General features: G+C 68.8%; 1 protein-coding gene across 1 annotated transcript; it reads right to left on the reverse strand.

Moving 5' to 3' along the window:
- Positions 1-677: 677 nt before the first annotated feature.
- CELSR2 (cadherin EGF LAG seven-pass G-type receptor 2) lies at positions 678-23,179 on the reverse strand. Its single transcript, XM_088539835.1, is given in 34 exon segments — positions 678-721; positions 867-1,347; positions 1,953-2,041; positions 2,136-2,245; positions 2,326-2,448; positions 3,147-3,273; positions 3,718-3,794; positions 3,865-3,977; positions 4,683-4,857; positions 5,397-5,597; positions 6,101-6,227; positions 6,738-6,905; positions 6,987-7,212; positions 7,795-7,938; positions 8,014-8,197; positions 8,716-8,925; positions 9,004-9,098; positions 9,858-9,959; positions 10,043-10,226; positions 10,296-10,416; positions 10,496-10,637; positions 11,009-11,183; positions 12,274-12,387; positions 12,463-12,648; positions 13,681-13,847; positions 13,934-14,059; positions 14,536-14,699; positions 14,767-14,924; positions 15,691-15,705; positions 15,708-15,781; positions 15,856-15,971; positions 16,522-16,744; positions 17,779-18,423; positions 20,444-23,179. Coding segments are annotated over 34 exon segments (8,037 nt in total). The 5' UTR covers positions 23,091-23,179; the 3' UTR covers positions 678-693.
- Between the last annotated feature and the right edge of the window lie 124 nt (positions 23,180-23,303).

Here is a 23,303-nt window from a genome sequence, read left to right on the forward strand (position 1 = left end):
TCCCTGACACCCCCCTTGCCACAAGTGTCCCAGCAGGGCCAAGGAAGGGTTATCACCCCCCCGCCACCATGTGCCCACCCCGTGCCCCCACCTGGGGGGGGGTCAGCACGCAGGGCCGTGGGGGAGATATTTTTTGTGTGTGTTTTTCACATATTTTTTAAATAAAAGCCTCCAGCAGCCCCCACGCAGCTGAAAACTCAGGGGCGTCTTTGCCCGCCCCGCTCCAAACCCGCTGCCTCTGGTGCAGGGTGGCACCAGGGCCAGCTCTGGTGACACCCCCATGGCGAGGGGGCCACCGCAGCCCAACCCGCGTCTCATGGATTGGGGGGGGGGCTTCACCCTGCACCGGGGCCACCCCTGACCCCCCCAAACCTCCCCCGAGCAGAAGGGGCTGCAAAGTGCAATGGGGAGGGGGTGGCTGGAACCCCGGCACGGTCCCAATCCCGGCGCGCTGGCGGGCGGCAGCGGCGGTGGGTGCCCCCCGGTGCCCGCTCCCCGTTAGATGGAGGTCTCGTCGCTCCTGTCGTTTTGGGCAGGAGGGGGGACGGGGACGGGGTCATGATGGCGGGGGAAACGAGACAGACGGATGCGTGTTCACGAGCGGGCCGGGGGCACCCGCACACACAGAGATGGAGCGGGTGGCCCGGGGGGGAGCAGGAGGACCCCCCCCCCCCCGCAATGTCCCCCCACGTGTTAATGGAGAAAATTAAAAAACAGAAACCTGAGCGGGGGTTGGGGACGAGGGCGGGGGACGGAGAGGAGAGAAGAGGAAGGGTTAGTGCCCCGGCGCCGCGGGCGCGATGGAGACCGTGTGCGTGTCCCCCCCCAGCCCCGTGGGTGCCCCTGCCACCCCCGGGGCCACTCACTCGGAGCCGGACGAGTCCTCGTCCACGGTGCCGGCCTTGATGCTCATGGCGACGGGCGCCGCGGCGCCCAGCTGCTGCTGCAGGCCCTGCCGCGGCACCGCCGCGTCGGGAGGCCCCTTCTTCTTCAAGATGCCGGCGGGGCGCGCGGGGACGGCCACCGAGGGCCACCCCCGGCCGTTATGCGGCCGCGGCGGCGGCGGCGGTGGCGGGTGCTGGCGGCCGCCCGCGGGCTGCACGCGCAGCGCCTCGGCGCCGCCGGGGCCCTCGCTCTCGCTGGCCGTGGTGGTGGTGGTGGTGACGAAGTCGCCGGGCCAGTAGGGCTGCGCGGGCGCGGGGGCGGCGCTGGCGGCGCCGCTGCCCAGCAGGGTCTCCCAGCAGCCCTCGGCGCCCTCGTCCTCGCTGTCCGAGGAGCGCGAGGAGGCGCCGGAGCCGCTGCCGTCCTCCTCCAGCGACAGCTCGCTCTCCGAGTCGCTGTCGCGCTCTGCGCGGGCCGGCGCGTGAGCACGGGGACACGCCGCGTGTCCCTGCCGTCACCGCGGCCGCTGTGCCCCCTGCCTGCCATCGCCATGCCTACCACCCGCCATCGTGCCCCGCCATCACCGTGCCTACGGCCCAACATCGCCATGCCCCCACACCCGCCATCACTGTGTCCCCAGCCCACCATCCCCATGCCTACCGCCCGCCATTGCCGTGCCCGCCGCCCGCCGTCACTGTGTCCCTGCCGTCACCGCGGCCGCTGTGCCCCCTGCCTGCCATCGCCATGCCTACCACCCGCCATCATCGTGCCCCCTGCCCGCCAGCGCCGTGTCCCCTGCCTGCCATCACTGTGTCCCCTGCCTGCCATCCCTATGCCTACGACCCGCCATCATCATGCCCGCCGTCACCATGTCCCCCACCCGCCATCACTGTGTCCCCAGCCCACCATCCACATGCCTACCGCCCGCCATTGCCGTGCCCACCGCCCGCCGTCACCGTGTCCCCCCTGCCCGCCAATGCCATGCCTACTACCCACCATCGCCATACCGACCGTCGCCGTGTCCCCCACCCGCCGTCGCCGTGTCCCCCGCCCGCCATTGCAGTGCCTACCGCCTGCCATCGCCGCCGCCTCCTCCTCTGTGAACAGCCCACCGGGCTCCGCCTGCCCCGGGTGACCGCCATCGAGCGCGGGGTCGTCCCTGCGGGTGACAGCGAGGCGGGACGTGCGGCGGGGGACATGGGACGGGCGACACGGGACACGTCCCCCCAGCGCCGCCCCGTGCGCACGCTCACCTGAGCACGAAGGGGATGTAGCTGTGCTGGGAGCGCGCCGTGCTGGGCAGCGAGGCCGCCGAGCCGCCCGCCGCCCGCCCCGCCACGTAGGTGCTGTCGCAGCGCGAGGCCTGGGGACGGGCGCGGGGGTGGGCGCAGGGACGCGCTGTGTCCCCGTGTCCCCCCCTCCCGCACGGCCGCGGGCACTCACGGCCGTCAGCGTGGCCTTGGTGGCCAGCGCGGGGTCGGCGGCGGCGCCGCGGGCGCAGCTGGCGCGCAGGCTCCTCCGCACCTCCTTGCTCAGCACCACGCAGAAGAGGAAGACGAGGGGGCCCTGGGGGGGCACCGCGATGGCACCGGACACCCCAGTGCCAGCACCCACTTGCACAATGTTGGGGGGGGGGCACAGCAGGTACCCGGGACCTCTGAGGGGGATGGAGGGGTGCAGGGGCTGGGGGGGCAGTACTGGTGTGGGGAGGAACCAAAGGGATGGGGGAATGGAGGGGCAGGGGTTATGGGGTGACCCCATGGGCACAGGGGGACATGGGGATATATAGGGGTCCTGGGGACACATGGGGTACAGGGGCACAAAGTGTAGGGGCACGGGATAAAGTGGGCACAGGGACGTACAGGGACATGGGCGTATAGGGAGCATGGGAGGTACAGGGCAAGTCTAGGGGACACAAACAGATATAGGGGACATGGCGGGGGTACAGAGACAGGGAGACAGGTGTAGGGTCAGGCAGGTGTAGGGGCACAGGGTTAGGGTGTAGGAGCATAAGGGTAGGGGGAACAGGAACACAGGGAGGTACAGGAGGCACTGCAGGGTATAGGGGCTATAGGAACGCAGAAGGATATGGGGACACCGGCAGTATAAGGGCATGTAGAGACCCAGTATGTATAGGGGGCTATAGGGACACAGGAGGTGGGGGTATAGGGAGGTGCAGGGGTCCGGGCAGCAGCAGGAGGGCTGGGGGCACAGCGGGGCGCGGGGGGCACCGCCAGGTGCGGGGCCATAGGGGCGGTTGGTACCTGGAGGCAGTTGGAGGCGGCGAAGAGGTAGTGGAAGAGGATGGCGTCGCTGTTGACCGAGAGCAGGGCCAGGAGCCAGGCCAGGCTGGGCAGCACCAGCAGCACCACCGCCGTCTGCAGCCCCGAGCTGCGCCGTGCGGCGCCGTCACCGTCACTGTCACCCCCACGCTGTCCCACGCCCCGCCTCGGGGTGACCCGTGCTGTCTGCGAGCACCCCAGGGCCCTCTGCCGCCCCACACGTCCGCGTGTGTCTGGGCCACCCATGGGCAGCCCACATTGCTCCTCACCCCAGGACCTCGTGTGTGTCTATGCCATGCACTGCTAACATGCACCGCCCGGTACCCTGGACCCCCGCATGTGCCTGTGCCGCCCATAGGCACCCCCCTGTCCCCAGCACCCTGCCATCCGCAGGGACCCCAGGGCCCCGTGACCCCAGCACCCTTCACCGCAGCACCCCATGCCCATGTGCATGTGCCCATGCCATCCATGGACGCCCCAGGACCTCCCACATGTGCCTGTGCCACCCAGGGGCCCCCAGCACCCCCTGTGTGCCCCCGCGGGGAGGACTCACGCTGTGCCCTTCTTCTCAAAGCCCTGGGCATTGGCACAGGTGGCCCTGGCCGCCAGCACGAGGAAGAAGATGCTGGCCTGTGGGGACAGCAGGGTGACGAGGGGGGGTTGCAGGGCCGTGGCCCCCCGCCGCCCCTGCCCTACACACCGCCACGGCGCAGGCGATGGGCCCCGCGAGGCTCCACACGAGGCTGTCGTGGATGGAGAGCCAGCAGAAGTCGGGGTTGCCGTAGCCCTCGGGGTCCAGCCCCACCGCCAGCCCTGCGGGCACAGGCACCGCTGGGGGCGGGGCCGAGCAGGGGCGGGGCCAGATGGAGGGGCGGGGCCAGGTGGGTATAGGGCACTGCATGACACGGGGATGGGGCTGAGGGAGGGGCTAGCTCGTGGGGGCGGGGCTATGACTGTGGAGGCGTGGCTATGAGCACAGGGGCGTGGCTAGACTGGGGGCGTGGTTAGATGTATGGGGGCGTGGCTAGACTGGGGGGCGTGGTTAGCTGTATGGAGGCGTGGCCATGCTATGCGGGCGTGGCCATGAACATGGGGCCAGGCTGTGTTTCGGGGGCGGGGCTATGAGCATGGGGGCGTGGCTCTGCCGTTGGAGGCGGTGCTGTACCCTTGGGGGTGGGACCATGCTCTTCGGGGCAGAGCTGTGCTATTGGGGCGGGACTACGAGCACGGGGGCGTGGCCATGCATTTGGAGGTGGGGCTATGCTCTTGGAGGCGGGGCTAAAGTAAAGGACATTGCTCAGGAAGAAGGATAGGGAGGGCAGGGAGAAGGGGGCGTGGCCACACCACATGGGCTGGGCCAATGCTGGGGACCAAGGGGGAGCGATCATGGGGAGGGGGCGGGGCCAAAGCCCTCCTGCTCTAGGGGAGGGCACAGGGTTATTGGAGCAGGGGGTGTGGTCACCACCCGGGGGGCGTGGCCACGGGCGGGGCGGGGCTAGCGCCGTGGGCGGGGCTCACCGGTGATGAAGGCGGGCAGCCCCCAGCCCAGCACGTGGTAGAAGCGCATGGGCCCGCGGTCGACATGGCGCGGCTCGCTGCGGCGCCGGTACAGGTGCAGCCCCTCGAGCAGCGCCCAGCCCACCGCGCTCATGTACAGGAACTGCAGCAGGATGGCCACCACGGTGCACGCCAGCTGCGCCCCGGCGCACGTCACCAGCGCGCCCCGCAACGGGGACAGCCCCCGCTGTGGCCACCCCGCACCCTGGGACAGGCGATGGGGACACCCTGCAGCAGGGACAACACCGCCCCCCGCCTCGCAAAGGGGCCAGTCCTAATGGGGCCACCCAGCACCTTGGGACACCTTGTGATGGGGACACCCTCTCAAAGGTGTCACTCCCAGTGGGGCCACCCAGGGACATCCAGAAGCAGGGCCACCCAGCATTGGGGACGCCCTGCATGACGGGCACCCAGCTCTGCAACCACCCTACACCGTGGCCACCCAACACCGTGGCCACAAACCCATGGGACCACCCAGCACTGGGTACAACCCACAGTGGAGACACCTTGCAATGGGACCACCCCACACCATGGCCACCCAGCACCAGTGCCACCCAGCAGTGGGGCCACCCAGCACCGGGGCCACCCTCTCGGGTAGCCCCGAACCCCCCCCACCCAGCTGCGCCCCCGCAGCACCCCCCGCGCCGGGGCCCCGTCCCGCGCGCGCGGGCGCACCGGCAGCTCGGCCTGGTTGATGCCGAGCAGGAAGACGAGCTGCGCCAGCAGCAGCGCGGTGGCGCCGTGCCGGCGGATGCTGTGGCGGTTGGAGCGCAGCCCGCGCAGGGCGCCCAGCACCAGCACGGCCAGCAGCAGCCCGGCCAGCGCCACCCCCAGCGACGCGTAGGTGAGCGCGGCCAGCGGCAGCACCTCCCCGTTCTGCGGGACCCGCCCCCTCGTCAGGACACGCCCCTACGTGGGGGGCCCCGCCCACCCCGACAAGCCCCGCCTCCCTGCTGGGTAAATCCCCGCCCATAAATGCCCCGCCCCGCCCACACGCTGCAAGGCCACGCCTACTCCATCAGGCCACACCCCCCTCCTTGGTAGCCCCTCCACAACACCCCACCCCATCAGGACCTGCCCCTCCACGGAGCCCCGCCCACAATGCACCGCCCACCCCCACGAGCCCCGCCTACCCTGATGTAAGCCCCGCCCATACATTTCTCGCCCCTCCCACAAACTATATGGCCCTGCCTACTCCCCCCCCGCGGGTAGCCACGCCCACACCATCCCCATAGGGAGCCCCCAGCCACAGCGCCCGGCCCCGCCCCCAGCACCCCCCCCGGCGGTAACCACGCCCACCGGCAGTGGCTCCACCCACCCACGCCGCTTGGGGCGGAGCCCCGCGGAGCCCCGCCCCGGGAGCCCCGCCCCACGGGCACCTCGCGCCGGGAGATGTCCATGAGGACGGCGAAGCTGGTCAGGTGGTTGCACTGGCAGCTCACGTGGCTCCGGTTGCGGAACACGACCTCGCAGCCCCGCGCCGACCAGCCGCCCGCGCCGCCCGCCCTGCGCGCCCCGTCAGCACCGCCGGGCCCGGGGCTGCCACCCCCGGACACCGCGCTGCGCGGGGACCCCAGCCCCGTGCCACCCACCCCGGGATACCGGCCTGCGCAGGGACCTTGTCCCCCTGCCACCACCCCTGGACACTGCGCGGTGCAGGGACCCCATCCCCCTGCCACCTGCCCTGGGACACTGGGGACCCCAACACCTGCAACCATCCTGGGACATGGGGTCAGGGCTGTGCCACCCACTCTGGGAAATGGGACAGGGCCATGCGATAACTCCATCCCCACCGATGGACATTGGGGACACCAGTCTGTTACGGAGCTGGGGACAGCTCCACACCATTATCCCACCCCCCATGCCACCCTCTGCCCACCCCGTCCCCACCCCATCTCCAAGCCACCCACTCCTGCCCCAGGGCACTGAGTCGCCCATTCCCATGAGCACCGCTCTATAGGGACACCCCGCACCGTCCCCCCTCCCCACCGGCGGTGTCCCCGTGTCCCCGCTCACAGCAGCGAGTGGTTCCAGAAGACGCAGATGGGCTTGGAGCGCTCCTGGGTCTCGAGCAGGCGGAACTGCAGGGTGATGGGCTTGTCGAGCGCGCGCGGCGCCCGCTCCGCCGCGTCGTGCACGCTGATGCTCACCACCGGCGTGTTGATGATGGGCCGCTTGGGCACCCTGGTGACCGCCGTGGCGTCAGCAGCGCCCACGGCGGCCCCGGCACCCTCCGTCCGCCCCCCCGTGCCCGCCGGCGGGTACCGGAGGCTGCGCTTGTCGCTGTCGTACTGCTCGGGCAGCAGCCCTGCCAGCGTGCGGTAGATGATGACGCTGGCGATGGCCTGGCCCTCGCTGAGCTCCGGGTGCCGCTTGTGCCGCGTCACCAGGGTCACCTCCTCGTCTTCCTCCTCCTCCTCATCCTCCTCCTCAGCCCCCTGCTCCTGCCCAGTGGGACTTGCCGGGGGCTTCCCGTGCCCGGCTGAGGGGGCTGCAGGGGACAGGGCACAGCGTGAACCGCCATCAGGCCAGTGTCCCCACTGCTGTCCCCTTGTGGCCATGCCAGAGCCCCCATAACTGTCCCCTTGCAGTTGTGCCAGTGTTTCCTTCACTGCACCACTGTCCCCATTGCTGTCACCTCCAAGGCCATTCCCGTGTCCCCACCCCTGTCCCTGCTGCAGCCTTGCCACTGGCCCCATGATCGTGGCCACACCACTGTCCCCACGATGCTCCCCTGAAGCTGTGCCAGTGTCCCCACTGTTGTCCCCCCATGGCCATGCCAGGCTCCCTCTCACTCTCCCCTTGGGTCCAGGCCTGCGTTCCCCCCATGGCTGTGCCCAGCGTCCCTATCGCTGCCGCCCCATGCCATGCCAATATCCTCACTGCTGTCCCCCACAGACCACAACATTGTCCCCACCACTATCCCGCCATGGTCATGCCGGTGTCCCCACCATGGTCCCCCTGCATGCACCCTGCTGCCCCCATGCAGTCGCGCCACTGTCCCCACCCCCGTGCCCCGCCATGGCCGTGCTAGGGGTCCCGCTGCCCCCGCCCGGGTTGGGGACACACTCACAGCCGCCCTGGGGGGCCTGGAAGACGCTCTCGGGCAGGATGACCGTGGTCTCCAGGTCGGGGGGCTTCTCGCCCCGCAGGGCCTCGTAGCGGGGCAGCCGGGCGCCCGCGAAGCTCCCCTTGTCCAGCCGCACCACCGAGACCACTGCGGGGCAGGGGGCTCAGCGCCGCGCGGCCGCCCCCCCGGCGCGGGACCCCCCGCTGCCCCCGCCGGCCTCACCGATGTTGGGGGTGACGATGGTGAAGGGGCTCAGGTAGGTCTGGCGCATGTTGCGCGCCAGGGCGCTCGCGTAGTCCTCGAAGTGCTTCAGCAGCCACGCGGTGCCGCCCTCCGTCTGCTGGATGAGCTCCCAGTGCCGCTTGTTGCTGGCGTCCAGCAGGGCACTGCCCACGCGCAGCAGGTTCTGGGGTGGGGGGGACACGCGGGTGGGCAGGGGCACCCGCAGGTGGCAAGTTCCACCACGCCCACCCCACCCTGCCCCAATCTGAACGTGGTGCCCAGCACCCTGGTGTCTGGGCGCCCCATTGCCAGGCGTGGGTTTGCCCTGCTCCTGCTTGCTGGCAACGCTCTGCAGATCGGGGGGCACCCAGTGCTGCCAGCTGAGAGGGGTTATGGTGTAAAAATGGCCCTTGCCAAGAGAGTGCCCATCACCGTGGTCTCTGGGCACCCCAATGCCGGGTGTGGGTTTGCCCCAGCCCTGCTTCCCATGGGGCTCTGCAGAGCAAGCAGATAGCGGACAGGGTCTAAGCGGGGTCCGCGGGGGGGTCTCGGGCACCCCTGCCAAGAGGCTGCCCCTCATCCCGGCATCAGGGCACCTCCAAGTGTGGGGAAGTGTCCCCCGCTGCGTCGCAGCCCGTGGAGCAGGGCAGGGCACGCGGGGGTGCCCTGCGCGGGGGTGCCCCGCGGCGCCGGCGCGCGCACCTCGGTGAAGTGCACGTCCTGCGTGGCGGCGAGGCGGAAGCCGCGCTGGGCGCTCTCGTGCTGCAGCAGCCGCGCCGAGAGCTGGTAGGCGAGTCGCACGTCGCTGCCGAAGTAGGCGGCCGTGTGGCGCGTGGCGTTGTGCAGCTGCAGGGCCACCCGCTGCGACTGCGCCGTGTCCAGCAGCGACGCGTTGCGCCCCAGCCGCTCCGCCTGGCGAGCCGAGAGCCCCCGGCGTCAGCGCCCGCGCTGGGGAGGCTGGTGCCCGCGGTGGGCGCGGGGGGCACTCACCAAGCCCTTGAGGGCGGCGAAGGCCAGCGAGGTGCAGTTGAAGAGGTTGGGGGGCAGCCAGCCCTTGTGCTCGTCGCAGTGCCGCACCGCTGTGCCTGGGTAGGGGGGGACAAGAGGTGGGCATCGGGGCGCCGCGGGCATCGACGGCGCAGCCATCGCCCTCGCAGGAATCGCATCCACACGCAGCAGCCTCATGGGCATCGCATCCACACGCGTCACCTCCCCACAGGCCCTGCATCTGCAGGCATCGTTCGGTGGGCATCATGTCCCCCCACGGGCACTGCGCCCCTGTGGGCACTGCCCCCGCCAGCGCTGCATCTGCACGAATCGCTCCCGCGGGCATCGCTCCTGCAGGCATCGTGCCCACGGGTACTGCACCCGTGTGCATTGCCCCTGCGGGCATCACCTCCATACGCATTCCCCTCCTGTAGGCATCACCCTTGGGGGCATCGCATCCAGCGGCATCACCCCCCCATGGGCATCACATCCCTAAGCAGTACCTCTACGGGCGTTACATCCATCTGTATCCCCCCCACCATGGACATTGCCCCGCGGGCGCTGTGCCCACATGCATTGCCCCTGTGGGCAATACCTCCATACACCCATCCCAGCCATGGGCACGACATCTGCCTGCATCGTCCCCACGGACATTGCATCTGTGGGCATTGCCCTTGTGGGCACCACCTCCATTCACATCCCGCCCCACGGGCATCGCATCTGCCTGCATCACCCTCGTGGGCATCGCGCCTGCATGCACCGCTCCCACGAGCATCGCCCTTGTTGGCATCGCATTCATACGCATTGCCCGGGGGCATCCCCCTGCGTCCAGCCCCCCGCGGGCACCGTCCCCTTACCGATGGAGCCCTTGGGGCATGGTGCGGCGGCGGGCAGCCCGAAGCGGGTCCGGGGCCACCAGATGTTGGCCTCGATGGCGCGGGGACAACTGTCGTAGTTGACTGCGAGGCAAAGCGGGCATCAGGCTGGGCACAGCCCGGGGCCATCCAGACCACGCGGTGTCCCCGGGCATGGCGGCACTCACCTTCGCAGCCGCTCGCCGTCACCTCGGCGAAGGGATTGTCGCAGCGGTCGCAGTGGCGCCCGATGACACCCGCCTTGCACTGGCACTGCCCGCTGGCGGCGTCGCACACGCGGGACAGCGAGCCCGTGGGGTAGCAGTCGCAGAGCAGGCAGGCATCGCTGCCCGCCGGCCGGTAGTGGTTCTCCTGCGGGCGGGAAGGTGCCCGTTGGGACAGGGCCGGGCACGGGGCCGGGCGGCCGGGCCGCGGGCTCACCTTGCAGCGACACTCGCCCGTCGTCTTGTTGCAGTCGGGGTCGAAGCCTTTGGCCACGTCGCAGCTGCAGGGGCCGCACGTGGGGTGGCCCCACCAGCCCCGCGGGCACGGCTGGTCGAACCTGGCCGCGGCGCAGCACCACACACGTCACATGGGGCCGCCGGCGCCCGGCCCCGCGCACCCCCCGCGCGGGCACTCACTTGTGCTCGCAGTAGGGCCCGAAGTAGCCAGGGGGGCAGTCGCAGGCGTAGCCGCGCCACGTGCCCGGCCGGCGGCTGCAGCTCCCCTGGTGCTCGCAGGGGTTGAGGGCGCACGCGCTGAGGCAGCTCTCGCCGTAGTAGCCTGCAGTGCCCCCGGGGAACGGGCAGCGCTCGGCACACGCACCACGGGGGGCACGTGTGCCAGGCCGCCCTGTGCCACTCAGCTGGGGGGCAGCATCGCCCGAGGGGTGGCAGTACCAAGGGGGGCGGTGGCAGCGCCCGGGTGACAGTGACGGAGAGGCTGGCAGTGGCTTGGGGGGTGGCAGTGCCCAGAAGGTGGCAGTGCCGGGTGCAGCTTTGCCCAAAGAGGGGCCGTTCCCAAGGCAGTGGCAGGTGACAGTGACAGGCAAATGGCAGCACCCAGGGGGCTGTGACCGGGAAATGGCAGCACCCAGGTGCAGGTGACGGGGGTGGCAGTGGCCGGGGGGCGGCAGCGCCTGGGGGGACCCTCACCCGGGTCGCAGCTGCAGGAGAAGCTGTCCCAGTCGTCGCTGCAGTAGCTGTTGCCCGGGCAGGGGCTGGAGTCGCAGGGGTCGGGCAGGGCGCAGCCCCGCTCCACGTTCACCCGCGCCGCCCGCTCCACGTCGAGCGCCACCGCGCCGGCCGCCGTCCCGCCCACGCGCACGCCCTGCGCGGGGCCAGCGTCACCCTCCGCCACGGCCCCAGCCCCCACGTCCCCCTGCCCGTATGTCCCCCCGGCCCTGGGCCTGAAGCCACATCCCCGCAGCACTGCGCCTGTGCCCGCATCACCTTGTGCCTGTGCAAAGCCCCATGCCCATGTCCCCACGGGCTCTTGCTCCTATGCTGGTCCCCATGCCCCGGTGCGCATGTCCCCTCACCCATATGCCCATGCCCCACATCCTGTGACCATGTCCCCATATCCCTGCAACCTTGCCCTGTGACTATGTCCCCGTGCTCTCAAAACCCTGTGACCCATGTCCCCTCACCTATATGACCATGTGCCTGTTCCCTGTGCTCATACCCGTGTCCCCACGCCCCATACCCTGTGACCACGTCCCCATATCCCTGAGCCCATCCATGACTTGTGCTCATGTCCCCATCTTGCTCATCTGCCCATGTCTCCCATTGCCATGTCCCCATATCCCCTGTCCCCTCACCCATATAACCTTGACCCCATGCACTATGCCCATATCCATGTCCCCATGTCCCCACATCCCCATGCTCATACCCATGGCCCTACACCCATATCCAACGCACTTGTCCCCATGCCCATGTCCCTTTGCCCATACGAATGTCCTCATGTCCCTGTATCCCACGTCCCCTCACCCATATGACCTTGTCCCCACACACTCTGCCTATATCCATGTCCCCCCATCCCTCTGTCCATGCCCATACCATGTCCTGCAACCATGCCCTATGCGGATGTCCCCACGTCCTGCAGCCATGTCCGCATGTCCTTGTGCCAATGCCATATCCGCTGGCCCGCACCCACGTCCCTGCGCCCATGTCCCTGTACCCACATCCCTGTGCCCACATCCCTGTGCCCACGTCCCTGCGCCCACGTCCCTGCGCCCACGTCTCTGTGCCCACGTCGCCATGCCCACATCCCTGTGTCCAGATCTCTGCACCCATGTCCCTGTGCCCACATCTCTGTGCCCATGTCCCTGTGCCCACGTCCCCATGCCCACATCCCTGTGCCCACGTCCCCACGCCACGTCCCCGCACCCACGTCCCCGTGCCCCGTCCCCGCGCGGTACCTGCAGGCAGCCGCGGAAGCCCTGCTGCACGTCGCCGCCGTCGCCCGCCAGCCCCCCCAGGCTCAGCGTGCGCAGCCGCAGCCCCTGCAGCTCCCCGGCCACCTCGGCCTCCACCTGCGGGGACAGTGAGCGCCCTGAGCCCCCGGCCCGGGCAAGGGGGACGGGGTCCCGCGTGTCCCCCCCGCCGACCTGGTGGCGGCCGTAGTCCAGGGCCAGCAGGAGGCGGGCGGCGGGCGGGGGGCGCGCGGGGGCCCCCCGCAGCTGCAGCTGCAGGTGGTGCCAGTCGCCGTCGTTGACCTTGGCGAGGGGCAGGCGCAGCAGGGCCAGCCGGGCGCCCCCCTGCCACACGCCGGCCTCCGCCTGCCCCTCGCTCAGCTGCGGGCACAGGCGTCAGGGACCCCCCTGCGCCGGGGGTGCCCCCAAAGGGAAGTACCGAAATGCCCTCCCTGCCGGCCTGCTGATACCCAACCCCGCTGGTAACGGAGTTACCCCTGCCATGGCGTTACCCCCCTCCCCAGGGCTGCCCCTAGCCCCCCACAAGGGAACATTCCCCTCCGGGAATCCCCCCAGGGAAATCCCCCCTGCCCAGGGGATACCCCTCTCCCTGGATCCCGTCCAGGACCAGCCCCAGCCCCCACCTTGCAGGGAATTTCCCCCCCCCCACACTCTGTCCCTGCCCCCCTTCCCAGGCAATACCCCCTGCCCCCTAGGAGAACCACCCCCCCGCAAAGGGCAATACCCCCACGCCAGGGAACATCCCCCCCCCCAGCAGTGCCCTCATGCTCCACCACGGGCAACCCCCCCCCAGCACCCCCACTACCCCGGGCAATGCCCCCACATTACTCCCCATCTACCCCAGGGACACCCCCCATGTCCCCAGCACCGCTTCTGCACCCACACGGGGGGCAATGTCCCCCACCGCGGGCAATAACCTCCCCCGCCAGCACCGGCCATGCCCCTGTGCCCCAGGCAATGCCCCCACCGTGTGCAATGCCCCCCACCCCAGGCAATGCCCCCCACCGTGGGCAGAATTCCCCCTCCGGCATTGCCCTTATCCCATGCCCCATCCCTCCCTGGCACTGGCCATGCACCCCCCACCCCAGGCAATGCCCCCCAACACGTGCAATGCCCCCCATCATGTGCAATGCACGCCCCCACTATGTGCAATGCCTCCCCAGAATGTGCAATGCGTGCCCCCCTATGTGCAGTGCCTCCCTATGTGCAGTGCCCCCCAACATTTGCAATGCCCCCCAACACGTGCAATGCCCCCCATCACGTGCAATGCACGCCCCGCTATGTGCAATGCCCCCCTAAGTGCAATGCCCCCCTAAGTGCAATGCCCTCCAACACGTGCAATGCCCTCCCCACCACCACGTGCAGTGCCCCCCGGCCGTGCCCCCGGCGCACCTGGAGGGTGACGGTGGCCAGGCCGCCGTCGGTGGCGCGCAGCAGGAGCCCGCGCGGCTGCCGCGTGCGGAACATGAGCTCCACGTGCCAGGGCAGCGCGAGCGGCAGCGCCAGCCCGCTCCAGGCCACCAGGCTGCTGCCCAGGAAGCGCTGGGGACTCGCCATCTCTGTGGGCGGCCGGAGCGTGGGGCGGGCGCCGGGACCCCCCGCGCGGGGTGTCCCCTGTCCCCAGACCGCCCCCCGCGCCGGGTACCTTCCTCGCAGGTCTGCCCGCCGAAGCCCAGCGGGCACTGGCAGCTGAACGTGTCCCACTCGTGCACGCAGGTGCCCCCGTTGCGGCACGTGCCGCCGTTGCAGACGTTCTTCTTGGCCGGGCACCCTGCGGGCGCAGCGCGGTGCCAAACGGCACCACCCTGACATAGGGCACCCCCCGCCACCACCACCGCTGCCCCACGTCCCCTGTGCCCACCTGCCCTAGCCTTGTGGCCCCTGGGTGCCCATGGAGCCCCACAAGCACTGCCCTGGCTGCAGAGCCCCCAGACCCATATCCTCAAGCCCAAGGGTACTGAGACCCCCCCGGGCACTGCCCTGGCCCCACAGCCAGCCCCATGCCCCCTCCCAGCCCCCTATCCACCCCCTCCAGCCCCATATACCCCCCCAACCTCACATATTCCCCACCCTCCCCATATCCCCCCAAGAACATACATGCCCAGGGGCAGAGACATTCCCCCAGGGCATTGCCCTGGCCCCAATTCCCAGACCCCTAGTTATCCCCCTATCCCCATACATGCCCCATCCCCACATATCCCCACGCCGGGGGCACAGAGACCACCCCTGCGCGGGCAGGGCCCCCACCTGGCACGGTGCCGTTGTTGGCGATGAAGGCGGCCAGGTCGATGGGGCGCTCGTCCACGTGCAGGTGCCGCATGCAGCCCACGAAGTGGCGGCTGCGGATGGGGAAGCTCTCGGGCAGGGTGGGCACGCCGCCCAGCAGCAGCGGCCCCGTGAGGTCCAGCGACCTGCGGGCAGGCGCTGTCACCGCGTGTCCCCGCTGCCGTCCCCCTCCCCGCGCGCCCCCGGCCTCACTTCTTGGTGCCCGACTGGGTGCCCTGCGCGGCGCACGAGTAGTTGCCCAGCGCGGCGCCGAACTTGAGGGCCATGCCCATGTCGCAGTCGTCCACCGTCACCACGGCCACCTTCTGCTCCGAGGGGCCCTGCGGCAGCCCCGACTTCCCCAGCACGGGCTGCAGGCCCCAGCAGGCAGGAGTGAGACCCCGTGGCCTCCGCCCGGGCCTCCGTCCCATCTCTGCCGCCCGCTGCTCCAGCGGCCACCCAAACCTCCACCCTGTCCCTGCAACCTGGCCCCGCTGCCTCCAACTCCCTGCTCCATCCCTCCATGCTTTCATCCACCCCATCCATCCCTCCTTCCAGCTCTCCCTCTATCCTCCATGGGGGCCTCCCTTCCCACCTCCCTCCCTCTCTCCATCTACTTCCATCCACCTATTCCCTCCCTCTCTCCATCTACTTCCATCCATCCCTCCTTCCAGTCCTCCCTCCAGCCCTGCTCCCTTCCACCTCCCCATTTCCCATCCTTCTATTCCTCCTTCCCTCCATCCCCTCCCACCCATCTGAACCTCCCTCCCTGCTCCCCTCCATCCTTCCCTCTCTCCACTCCTGCATCTGCCCCATTCCTCCCTCCACTTCCCATCCCTCTATCCACAAACTCCTCCATCTGCTCCCCCATCCAGCCTCCCTCTAACCCCATCCCTGCATCCCGACCCTCTCAGCCCATCCATCCATTCCTGCCTCCTTCTCTCTCTATCCACCTGCCCTTCCTCCGTCCTCCACCATCCAACTGCCCATCCCTGCTCTCCTCCCGCCTCCCTCTTCCCACCTCTCCTCCTTCCCATCCACCCCTCCGTCCCTCCCTCTCGCCACTCCTCTGTCCCCACCTCTGTCCCCCATTCCCTGCTCCGGGTGACTTCTCCCTCCATCCCACCTCCCACCCACCTTGTTGTAGTAGTGTGCAGCTGCACCCGGTGCCACTGGCCGTCGCTCACACCGCCGGGCACGTAGGGGGACACGGTGGTGGTGGACTCGCCTGCGGGCACCGTGCGCATGAGGAGGGAGCTGGGAGAGGGGACAACGGCGGGGACGGGGACGGGGGGACGGTACCTGCCGAGAAGGTGAACTGGACCTGCTCGCCCACGACCTCCAGTGCCACGAAGTCGTGCTTCTCGTTGAAGCGCCCGTTGTAGAGCAGCAGCCCGTCCCGCGCCCTGGTGGCGAACCTGCCGAGACCAGGACGGGGGCCCGTCCTCAGCCCTTGCCCACGCGCGCCGTGTCCCCAGTGTGTCCCGCCACCCTGGCCCCCCACATGTCCCTGGTTATCCCCAGGCCGGCCCTGTGCGTCCCCAGTGCCCCGCATCCCCAGGCCACCCCCTTGCCCCAAGGGCCATCTCCCCCTGTTCCTCAACACGCCCCGTGCCCCCCTGGGGTGCCCCACTCCCCACCCCATGTCCTGTCACACTGCGACCCCACGCATGTCCCCTGCCCCATTATCCTGTGCCCCACAAGACCCCCATTGCCCCATGCAGCCCCCTGAGACGCCCCATGACCCCCAAGATGCCCCGTACCCCCAGGACACCCAGTGCCCCATTACCTTGTGCCCCCCAAGATACCCTGACCCCAGTGCCCAGTGCTCCAAGGATGCCCCATGCCCCCCACTCCGGGATGCCCTGAGCATCACCACCCCATGCCCCCCAAGATGCTACTAGCCCCACGGCCCCATGCCCCCGCCATGATGCCCCGTGCCCCCCAGGCCGCCCCACGTGCGCTCACGTGAGGGCGAGGGTGAAGTGGAAGCGCTGGCGCAGGCCCCGGAAGGTGACGAAGGAGCCGGGGGGGAAGCTGCGGGTGCTCATGGCGCAGAAGGGCTTCTCGTAGTGCCCGGGGGGGCACTCGCAGCGGAACCCCCCCACCAGCAGGTTGACGCAGGTGCCCCCGTTGCGGCAGACGCCCGGCGCGCAGCGGCCCCGGCGGGCGCTGAGCTCGCAGTGCTCCCCTGCGCGAGGCACCGCCTGGCACCGCAGCCCGGGCCGGGCCCCGGTGGGCCCAGGCGTCCGGGCACCCCCACCCCCGGCAGCGTCTCCGAAGCCGCTTTATCCCCAGCTCCGACACCATGGCAGCCGCTTCCCATTGCCATGGCAACCAAGGGACACTCCCCTCGCCCTCCCCCCGCCCCCCCGAGGCATCTCAGCACCCAAGGGTGTCCCAGGCCCCGCCATGGGGTCCTCAACCCCCTCAGGATGTCCCCAGCCCACCCTAGAGCGTCCTTGGCACCCAAGGGTGTCCCCAAAGCTCTGCCCAAACTCAAGGTGCCCCAGTGATGCCCATCTTCCTGCCCCAATCACCAGGATGGAGGGATGGGAGGAGATGGGGATGGAAGGGTGACAGAGGGACAATGGAGGAACACATGGATGAAAAGCCAAAGGTGAGAGGGATGGATAGATGGAAGGGCAGGAAGAAAAAGGGGGTGGAGGACAAACAGTCAGGATAAGCAGAGGGATGGAGGGAGGCACAGATGGAGAATGAGGGATGGAGATGGGAATAGATGGAGAAATAGCAGAGAGGGAAAGAGGCGGAGAGCTGGATGAGGAGATGACAGAAGAAGGAACGGATGGGGGGAAGAATGAGCTGAAGAAGATAAAGATGATGGAGACAAAGAGGAAGGGAAAGATGATGGAGGGCTGAAGAGCCGGAGGAAGGGATGGATGGATGGATGGATGGATGGATGGATGGATGGATGGATGGATGGATGGGGAAGGAACTGATGTTGGAGGGCTGAAGAGGAGCTGAATGAAATGATGATGGGACAGAAGATGTTCTGAAAGATGGATGGATGGATGGATGGATGGATGGATGGATGGATGGAAGACATCTGAAGAGGAGTTGAATGAAGGGATGATGGGACAGATGATAGATTGATGGATAGACAGAGGATGGATGGGTGTGGATGCATGGATAGCGGATGGGCGGATGGAGGGCCAACTGCGAGCTGGAGAAGGGACAACGCGGCTGCCCACACAGGGCTCTCACCCGTGAAGTCCTCGTGGCACTCGCAGGTGTAGCCGCCCTCGCGGCTGCGGCAGCGCCCGTTGGCGCCGCAGGGGCTGGAGTAGCAGAGGTCGATCTCGGTCTCGCAGTAGTCGCCGGTGAAGCCGGGCGGGCAGCGGCAGCGCAGCCCGGTCACGGGGTGGATGGGCCGGAAGAGGATGGTGTCGGAGGCGAGGAAGGGCGCGGAGCTGTCGAACTGCAGCACGGAGACGCAGCGCAGGTAGTTCTCGCAGGGCTCGCGCAGGCACACGTTGTCGTCGAAGGGCAGCACGCGCTGCGCCGAGATGGCGGCCAGCAGCGAGCGGTTGAGGTAGAGGCGCTCCTGGAGCTCCTCGGAGGAGAAGAAGCGGGCGCCGCGCTCCGCCGCCGGCCGCAGCACCGACAGGCTCACGTTGAGGATGCGGGCGGCCCCCACGTCCGTGTCTGTCTGGATGTTGAAGAGGACGACGCGGTGGCGGGGGGCGGCCAGCACGGCCGCCACCCCCTCGAGGAAGAGGCTGAGCAGCGGCGAGAGGAAGCGCTCCTGGGACATGTCGGCCAGGCGCAGCGTGATGCTGTTGCTCAGCATCTCGTCCGTGATGACCGTCACCCGCAGCGTGCACTGCGCCGTCGCGGTGTGGACACCGTCTGTGGGGCACCGACGGGGACGTTAAGGGCAGTGGCGGCACCTGGCGCTGGGACTCTCGTTGGTTACCCCCCACCTTGGACATGGGGCCTGGGATGGGAGGGAGGACAGATGGAGAACGGGAGGAAGGAGGGACGGCAGCCGGACAGATGGATGGAGGGGGGGTGGATGGACAGATGGACAGAGGAGGGGAGGGAGAGGCTGAGAGGGACGGGATGTAGGGAGGAGTACGGGAAGGAGGGATGGGAGCGGGATGGGAACAGGATGGATGTAATGGGATGGAGGGAACAGGATGGATGGAATTGGAGTGGGATGGGAGCAAGGGATGGGAAGTGGGATGGGATGGAAGCGAGGGATGGGAAGTGGGATGGGAGAGGATGGGTGAGATGGAGGGAACAGGATGGGATGGGATGGAGGGCAGGGAGTAAAATGGGATGGGATGGGATGGATGAAATTGGAGCAGGATGGGACAGGAGTGGGATGGGACTGGACAGGATGGATGGGAGCAGGATGGGGTGGAGGGATGGGAGGGGGATGGGAGAGGATGGATTCCCAATGGGACAAGATAGGATGGATGGAATCGAGCAGGATGGGATGGGAGTGGGATGGGAGTGGACAGGATGAGTGGGAGTGGAATGGGACGGGATGGAGGGGTGGAGGAGGGATGGGAGCAGGATTGCACAGCAGGATGGCAGGATGGAGGAATGGGAGCGGGATGGGAGATGGGAGGGAGGGGAGCAGGATGGGATGGGATGGGATGGGATGGAGGGAGCGGGATGGGTCAGAATGGAGGGAACAGGATGAGAGAAGGGAGCGGGCTGGCACGGGCCAGCACAGAGGGCACCAACAGAGAGTGGCGCCATGGAGGAAGGGGCAGCGAAGGAGGGACTGACCCGGAGGCGACGGGGCCACCAGGCCGGCGGCCGCAGGGCTGGTGGCCGGCCGGGGCGGGGGGGTTGCCATGGCCGCGGCCGCGGGGGCCCAGCTATGGCCGAGCTTTTGTCCGCAGCGGCTCCCGGCGCCCCGCGCTGCTGCCGTGGGGGGGCCTTTGTGCCCGGACGCCTGGGCTCCCCCAGCCGCTGCGACAGGAGGGGGCGACCTCATCCCGCCCCACCACCTCCAGGGCCCCCAGAGCCCCCGGGACCCCCAACCTCGGGGGCACTGGCAGCCCCAGGGCTTGGGGACCAGCTTGTCCCCTCCCACCAACATAGGGCAACCATGGGAGCCCCCCCAGCCCTGGACATCCCAGTACCAAGAGGGGACCCAATGTGGGGGGGAGGTGGCCCCCAGGGAGGCCCCCAGGACTCAGTTTCCCTGGGTGCCCCCCCACACACCGAGGCTGATCCCTCCATCCCCCCTCCCCGGAGCACCCATGGGTGCAGCCCCAAAATGCCCCGCGCGCCACCCCCACACCCAGCGCCCCCACCACCCTCCTTCCTGTTTACCCCTACCCTGTTTAGCCCCCCCCAGAAAGAAACGCACAACAGGGACCCCCCCCCCATGAGCACATTGGGGTGCTGGGACCCTCCTAACCCAGCCCTGGGCTTTGCTCCCCTCCCAAAGGGCAGCACTGGGCCCTGGGCCCTCCTGAACTGGGGTGCTGCCCCCCCCCCCAATAGACACAGCATGATGTGCCCCCCCCCCCCCAAAGCAACTACTGGGTCCTGGCACCCCTGGTGCCATGGCAGTGCCTGGAGCCCCCAAATAGACACCCTGGGGTCTGGCCCCTGCCAACAAGCACCCCCCATCCCTCAGGACGGGGATGAGGAAGGAAAAGAGGGTGCCGGGGGGGTCCCCACGCAGGATCTCCAGGTTGCGGAGGGGTGGGTACAAATGGACCCCAAACCCTCAAAGGGCCGAGCCCCCCCCATACCAGCGCCACCCTATCGGGGTGGTGGAACCCCCAAATAACCCCAAATAACCCCCAAGCAGGAGGCAGCCCCCAAGGAGGGGAGCACCCAAACGCATCTCCCCAGCCCAACCCTTGGTGTCCCCAACCCCAACCCCCCGCCAGGGCCGTACCGGACACCGAGACCTTCATGACGGCCTCCAGCGGGCGGTTGTTGTCCAGGGCCGGGCTGAGGCGCAGCTCGCCCGTGCCCGCGTCCAGCAGCACCAGCTTGAGCTCGTTGCCCTGCTCGAACGCGTAGCTGAGGCGGTCGGAAACGTCAGGGTCGTGGGCCGGGACGCGGCCGATGACGCCGCCGGGGAAGCCGCCCGAGCCGTTGGTGATGTAGTTGTTGAAGAGGATCTCGAAGTTGCGCAGCTGGGGGCTGTTGTCGTTGGTGTCCCGCAGGCGGACGTGCACCGTGGCGCGGCTCACGAGCGGCGCCGACGTGGCCTGCACCACCATCACATACTCCGCCTTGGTCTCGTAGTCCAGGTCAGCCAGCGCCGTGAGCTCGCCGGAGAAGATGTCCAGCTGGAAGACCTCAGGGATGTTGCCCTCCACGATCTGGTACATGATCTGGGCGTTGGGGCCCTCGTCGGGGTCGCTGGCCACGATGCGGCCCACCACTAGCCCGATGGGGCTGTTCTCCTCCACAAAGATGTCAAACTCGTCCCGCTCAAAGACGGGCGGGTTGTCATTGACGTCCAGCACCGTAACCTGGATCTCCACCGGCGTCCGCTTGGCCGGGATGCCCTTGTCCATGGCGTAGGCCCGCAGGGCATAGAGCGGGACGTTCTCCCGGTCCAGGCGCCGCAGCGTACGGACGATGCCTGAGGTGGACTCGATGATGAAGTCGCCCTCACCGTCATCACCTCCCTGGAAGGTGTAGAAGACCCTGCCATTGAGCCCCGAGTCGCGGTCGGTGGCGGAGACCTGCAGGACGCTGGTGAAGGCCGGGACGTCCTCGTACACGGAGCCCTGGTAGCCATCACGGAGGAACTGTGGGGCGTTGTCGTTGACGTCGCTCACCAGGATCTCCAGGTAGGTGGTGTCAGACTTCTGCGGGATGCCGTTGTCCCGCGCCGTGATGGCCAGCGTGTAGGACACCTGGTCCTCGTAGTCCAGCTCCATCTGGGTGGTGACAGCCCCGGTGTCCGGGTCGATCCGGAACTGGGGGATGCTGTCCTCCATCAGGTAGGTGATGCGGGCGTTCTCGCCCGTGTCCTCATCCGTGGCGCTGATGACCACCACTGTGGTGCCCACAGGCCGGTCCTCATTGATATTGACGGTATAGTGGGAGCTCTGGAAGACGGGCCGGTGCGTGTTGGCGTCCGTGACGTTGACGATGACCTGGGCCGTGTCCTGGCGGGTGCCGTCGGAGGCGGTGATGCTGAGCAGGTACTGGCGCTCCAGCTTGTAGTCCAGGGGCAGGGCGAGCGAGATGAGGCCTCCGCCGCTCTGGCTGGTGATGGAGAAGCGGTTGCGGGTGTTGCCGCTGGAGATCTGGTAGGTAATGACGCTGTTGGCATCGCGGTCGATGGCGGAGACGGTGAGCACGCTGGTGCCCACGGCCGCGTCCTCGTTGAGGCGGGCGCCGTACTCCCGCTGCGTGAACTCAGGGCTGTTATCGTTGACGTCGAGGATGGTGATGCTGACGCTGGCCGAGGACGCCATGGGAGGGCTACCCTGGTCCTGCGCCTCCACACCAAAGCTGTAGAAATCCACTGCCTCCCGGTCCAGCTCAGAGGCCACCACAATCCAGCCGGTGCTGTTGTTGATGGCGAAGGGGAAGCCAGCCCTGGTCTCCAGGAGGCTGTAGCTCAGGCGGGCATTATCGCCCGAGTCGGCATCGATGGCTTGGATGTGGATGACGGAGTAGCCCAAGGGCACGTTCTCCAGCACGGTGGCCTGGAAGGGCGTGCTGACGAAGATGGGCGCGTTGTCATTGACGTCCAGCACCTGCACCGTCACTAGCCCGCTGATGTTGGAGAGGGGCGGGCGGCCACCGTCCTGTGCCCGGATGCGCAGCGTGTACTCCTTGCTGGCCTCGTAGTCCAGGGGGCTGACGACATCGAGGGCGCCTGTCTGCGCGTCGATGTAGAAGTGGCCGCGCGTGTTGCCGCTGACAATGCTGTAGTGCACCAGGGCATTGCTGCCCTTGTCGCGGTCAGTGGCCGTCACCCGCAGCACGGCCGAGTTGGGCGCCACGTCCTCGGGCACCTGGGCCACATAGCGCTTGCTGCTGAACTGCGGCGCGTTGTCGTTGTCGTCCTCCACAGTGATGCGCACTGTGGCCGTGGCGCTGCGAGGCCCCGGCTCCTGCCCCTGGTCAGCGGCCTCCACCAGCAGCTCATAGGCCTCCACGGCCTCACGGTCCACGGCGCCCCGCGTGCGGATGACGCCGGAGCGCGGGTCAATCTCGAAGACCTCGTTGGGGCCGCCGCCATTGAGGAGGCGGTAGAGGATGTTGGCGTTGGCCCCAGCGTCGCCGTCGGTGGCCCGCACCGTGAGCACCTCGTAGCCCACCTCCAGGTTCTCCCGCACGCTCTCCCGGTACTCGGCCTGCTCGAAGGCTGGGTCGTGGTCGTTGGCGTCGCTCACAGTCACGGTGAGCGTGGCCAGCGCCGTGCGCCGCGGCGAGCCGTGGTCCACGGCCGTCACACGGAACACGTGGCTGCTCTTGCTCTCGCGGTCCAGCGGGGCGGCGGTGGTGACGGCACCGCTCACCGGGTCCACAGCGAACAGGGCGTCCGAGCGGCTGTCGAAGAGCGCGGCCATCGCATAGCGCAGCCGCCCAGCCTCGCCGCCGTCGGGGTCCACGGCCGTGAGCTGTGCCACGGCCGTGCCTGCCGGCCGGTTCTCTGCCACCGTCGCCTGGTAGCTCGACGGCTGGAACTGCGGCGCCGTGTTGGTGCCGCGCCGCCGGCGCCGCCTCCCGCTGCCTCCGGGTGCTCCGGGACTTGGGCTCCCCGCTGTGCTCCTGGCGCTACC

The sequence above is a fragment of the Tinamus guttatus genome, unplaced genomic scaffold (assembly GCF_059628265.1).
Source record: "Tinamus guttatus ecotype Peru unplaced genomic scaffold, ASM5962826v1 Tinamus_guttatus_pri_ptg000049l, whole genome shotgun sequence".
Classification (NCBI taxonomy): domain Eukaryota; kingdom Metazoa; phylum Chordata; class Aves; order Tinamiformes; family Tinamidae; genus Tinamus; species Tinamus guttatus.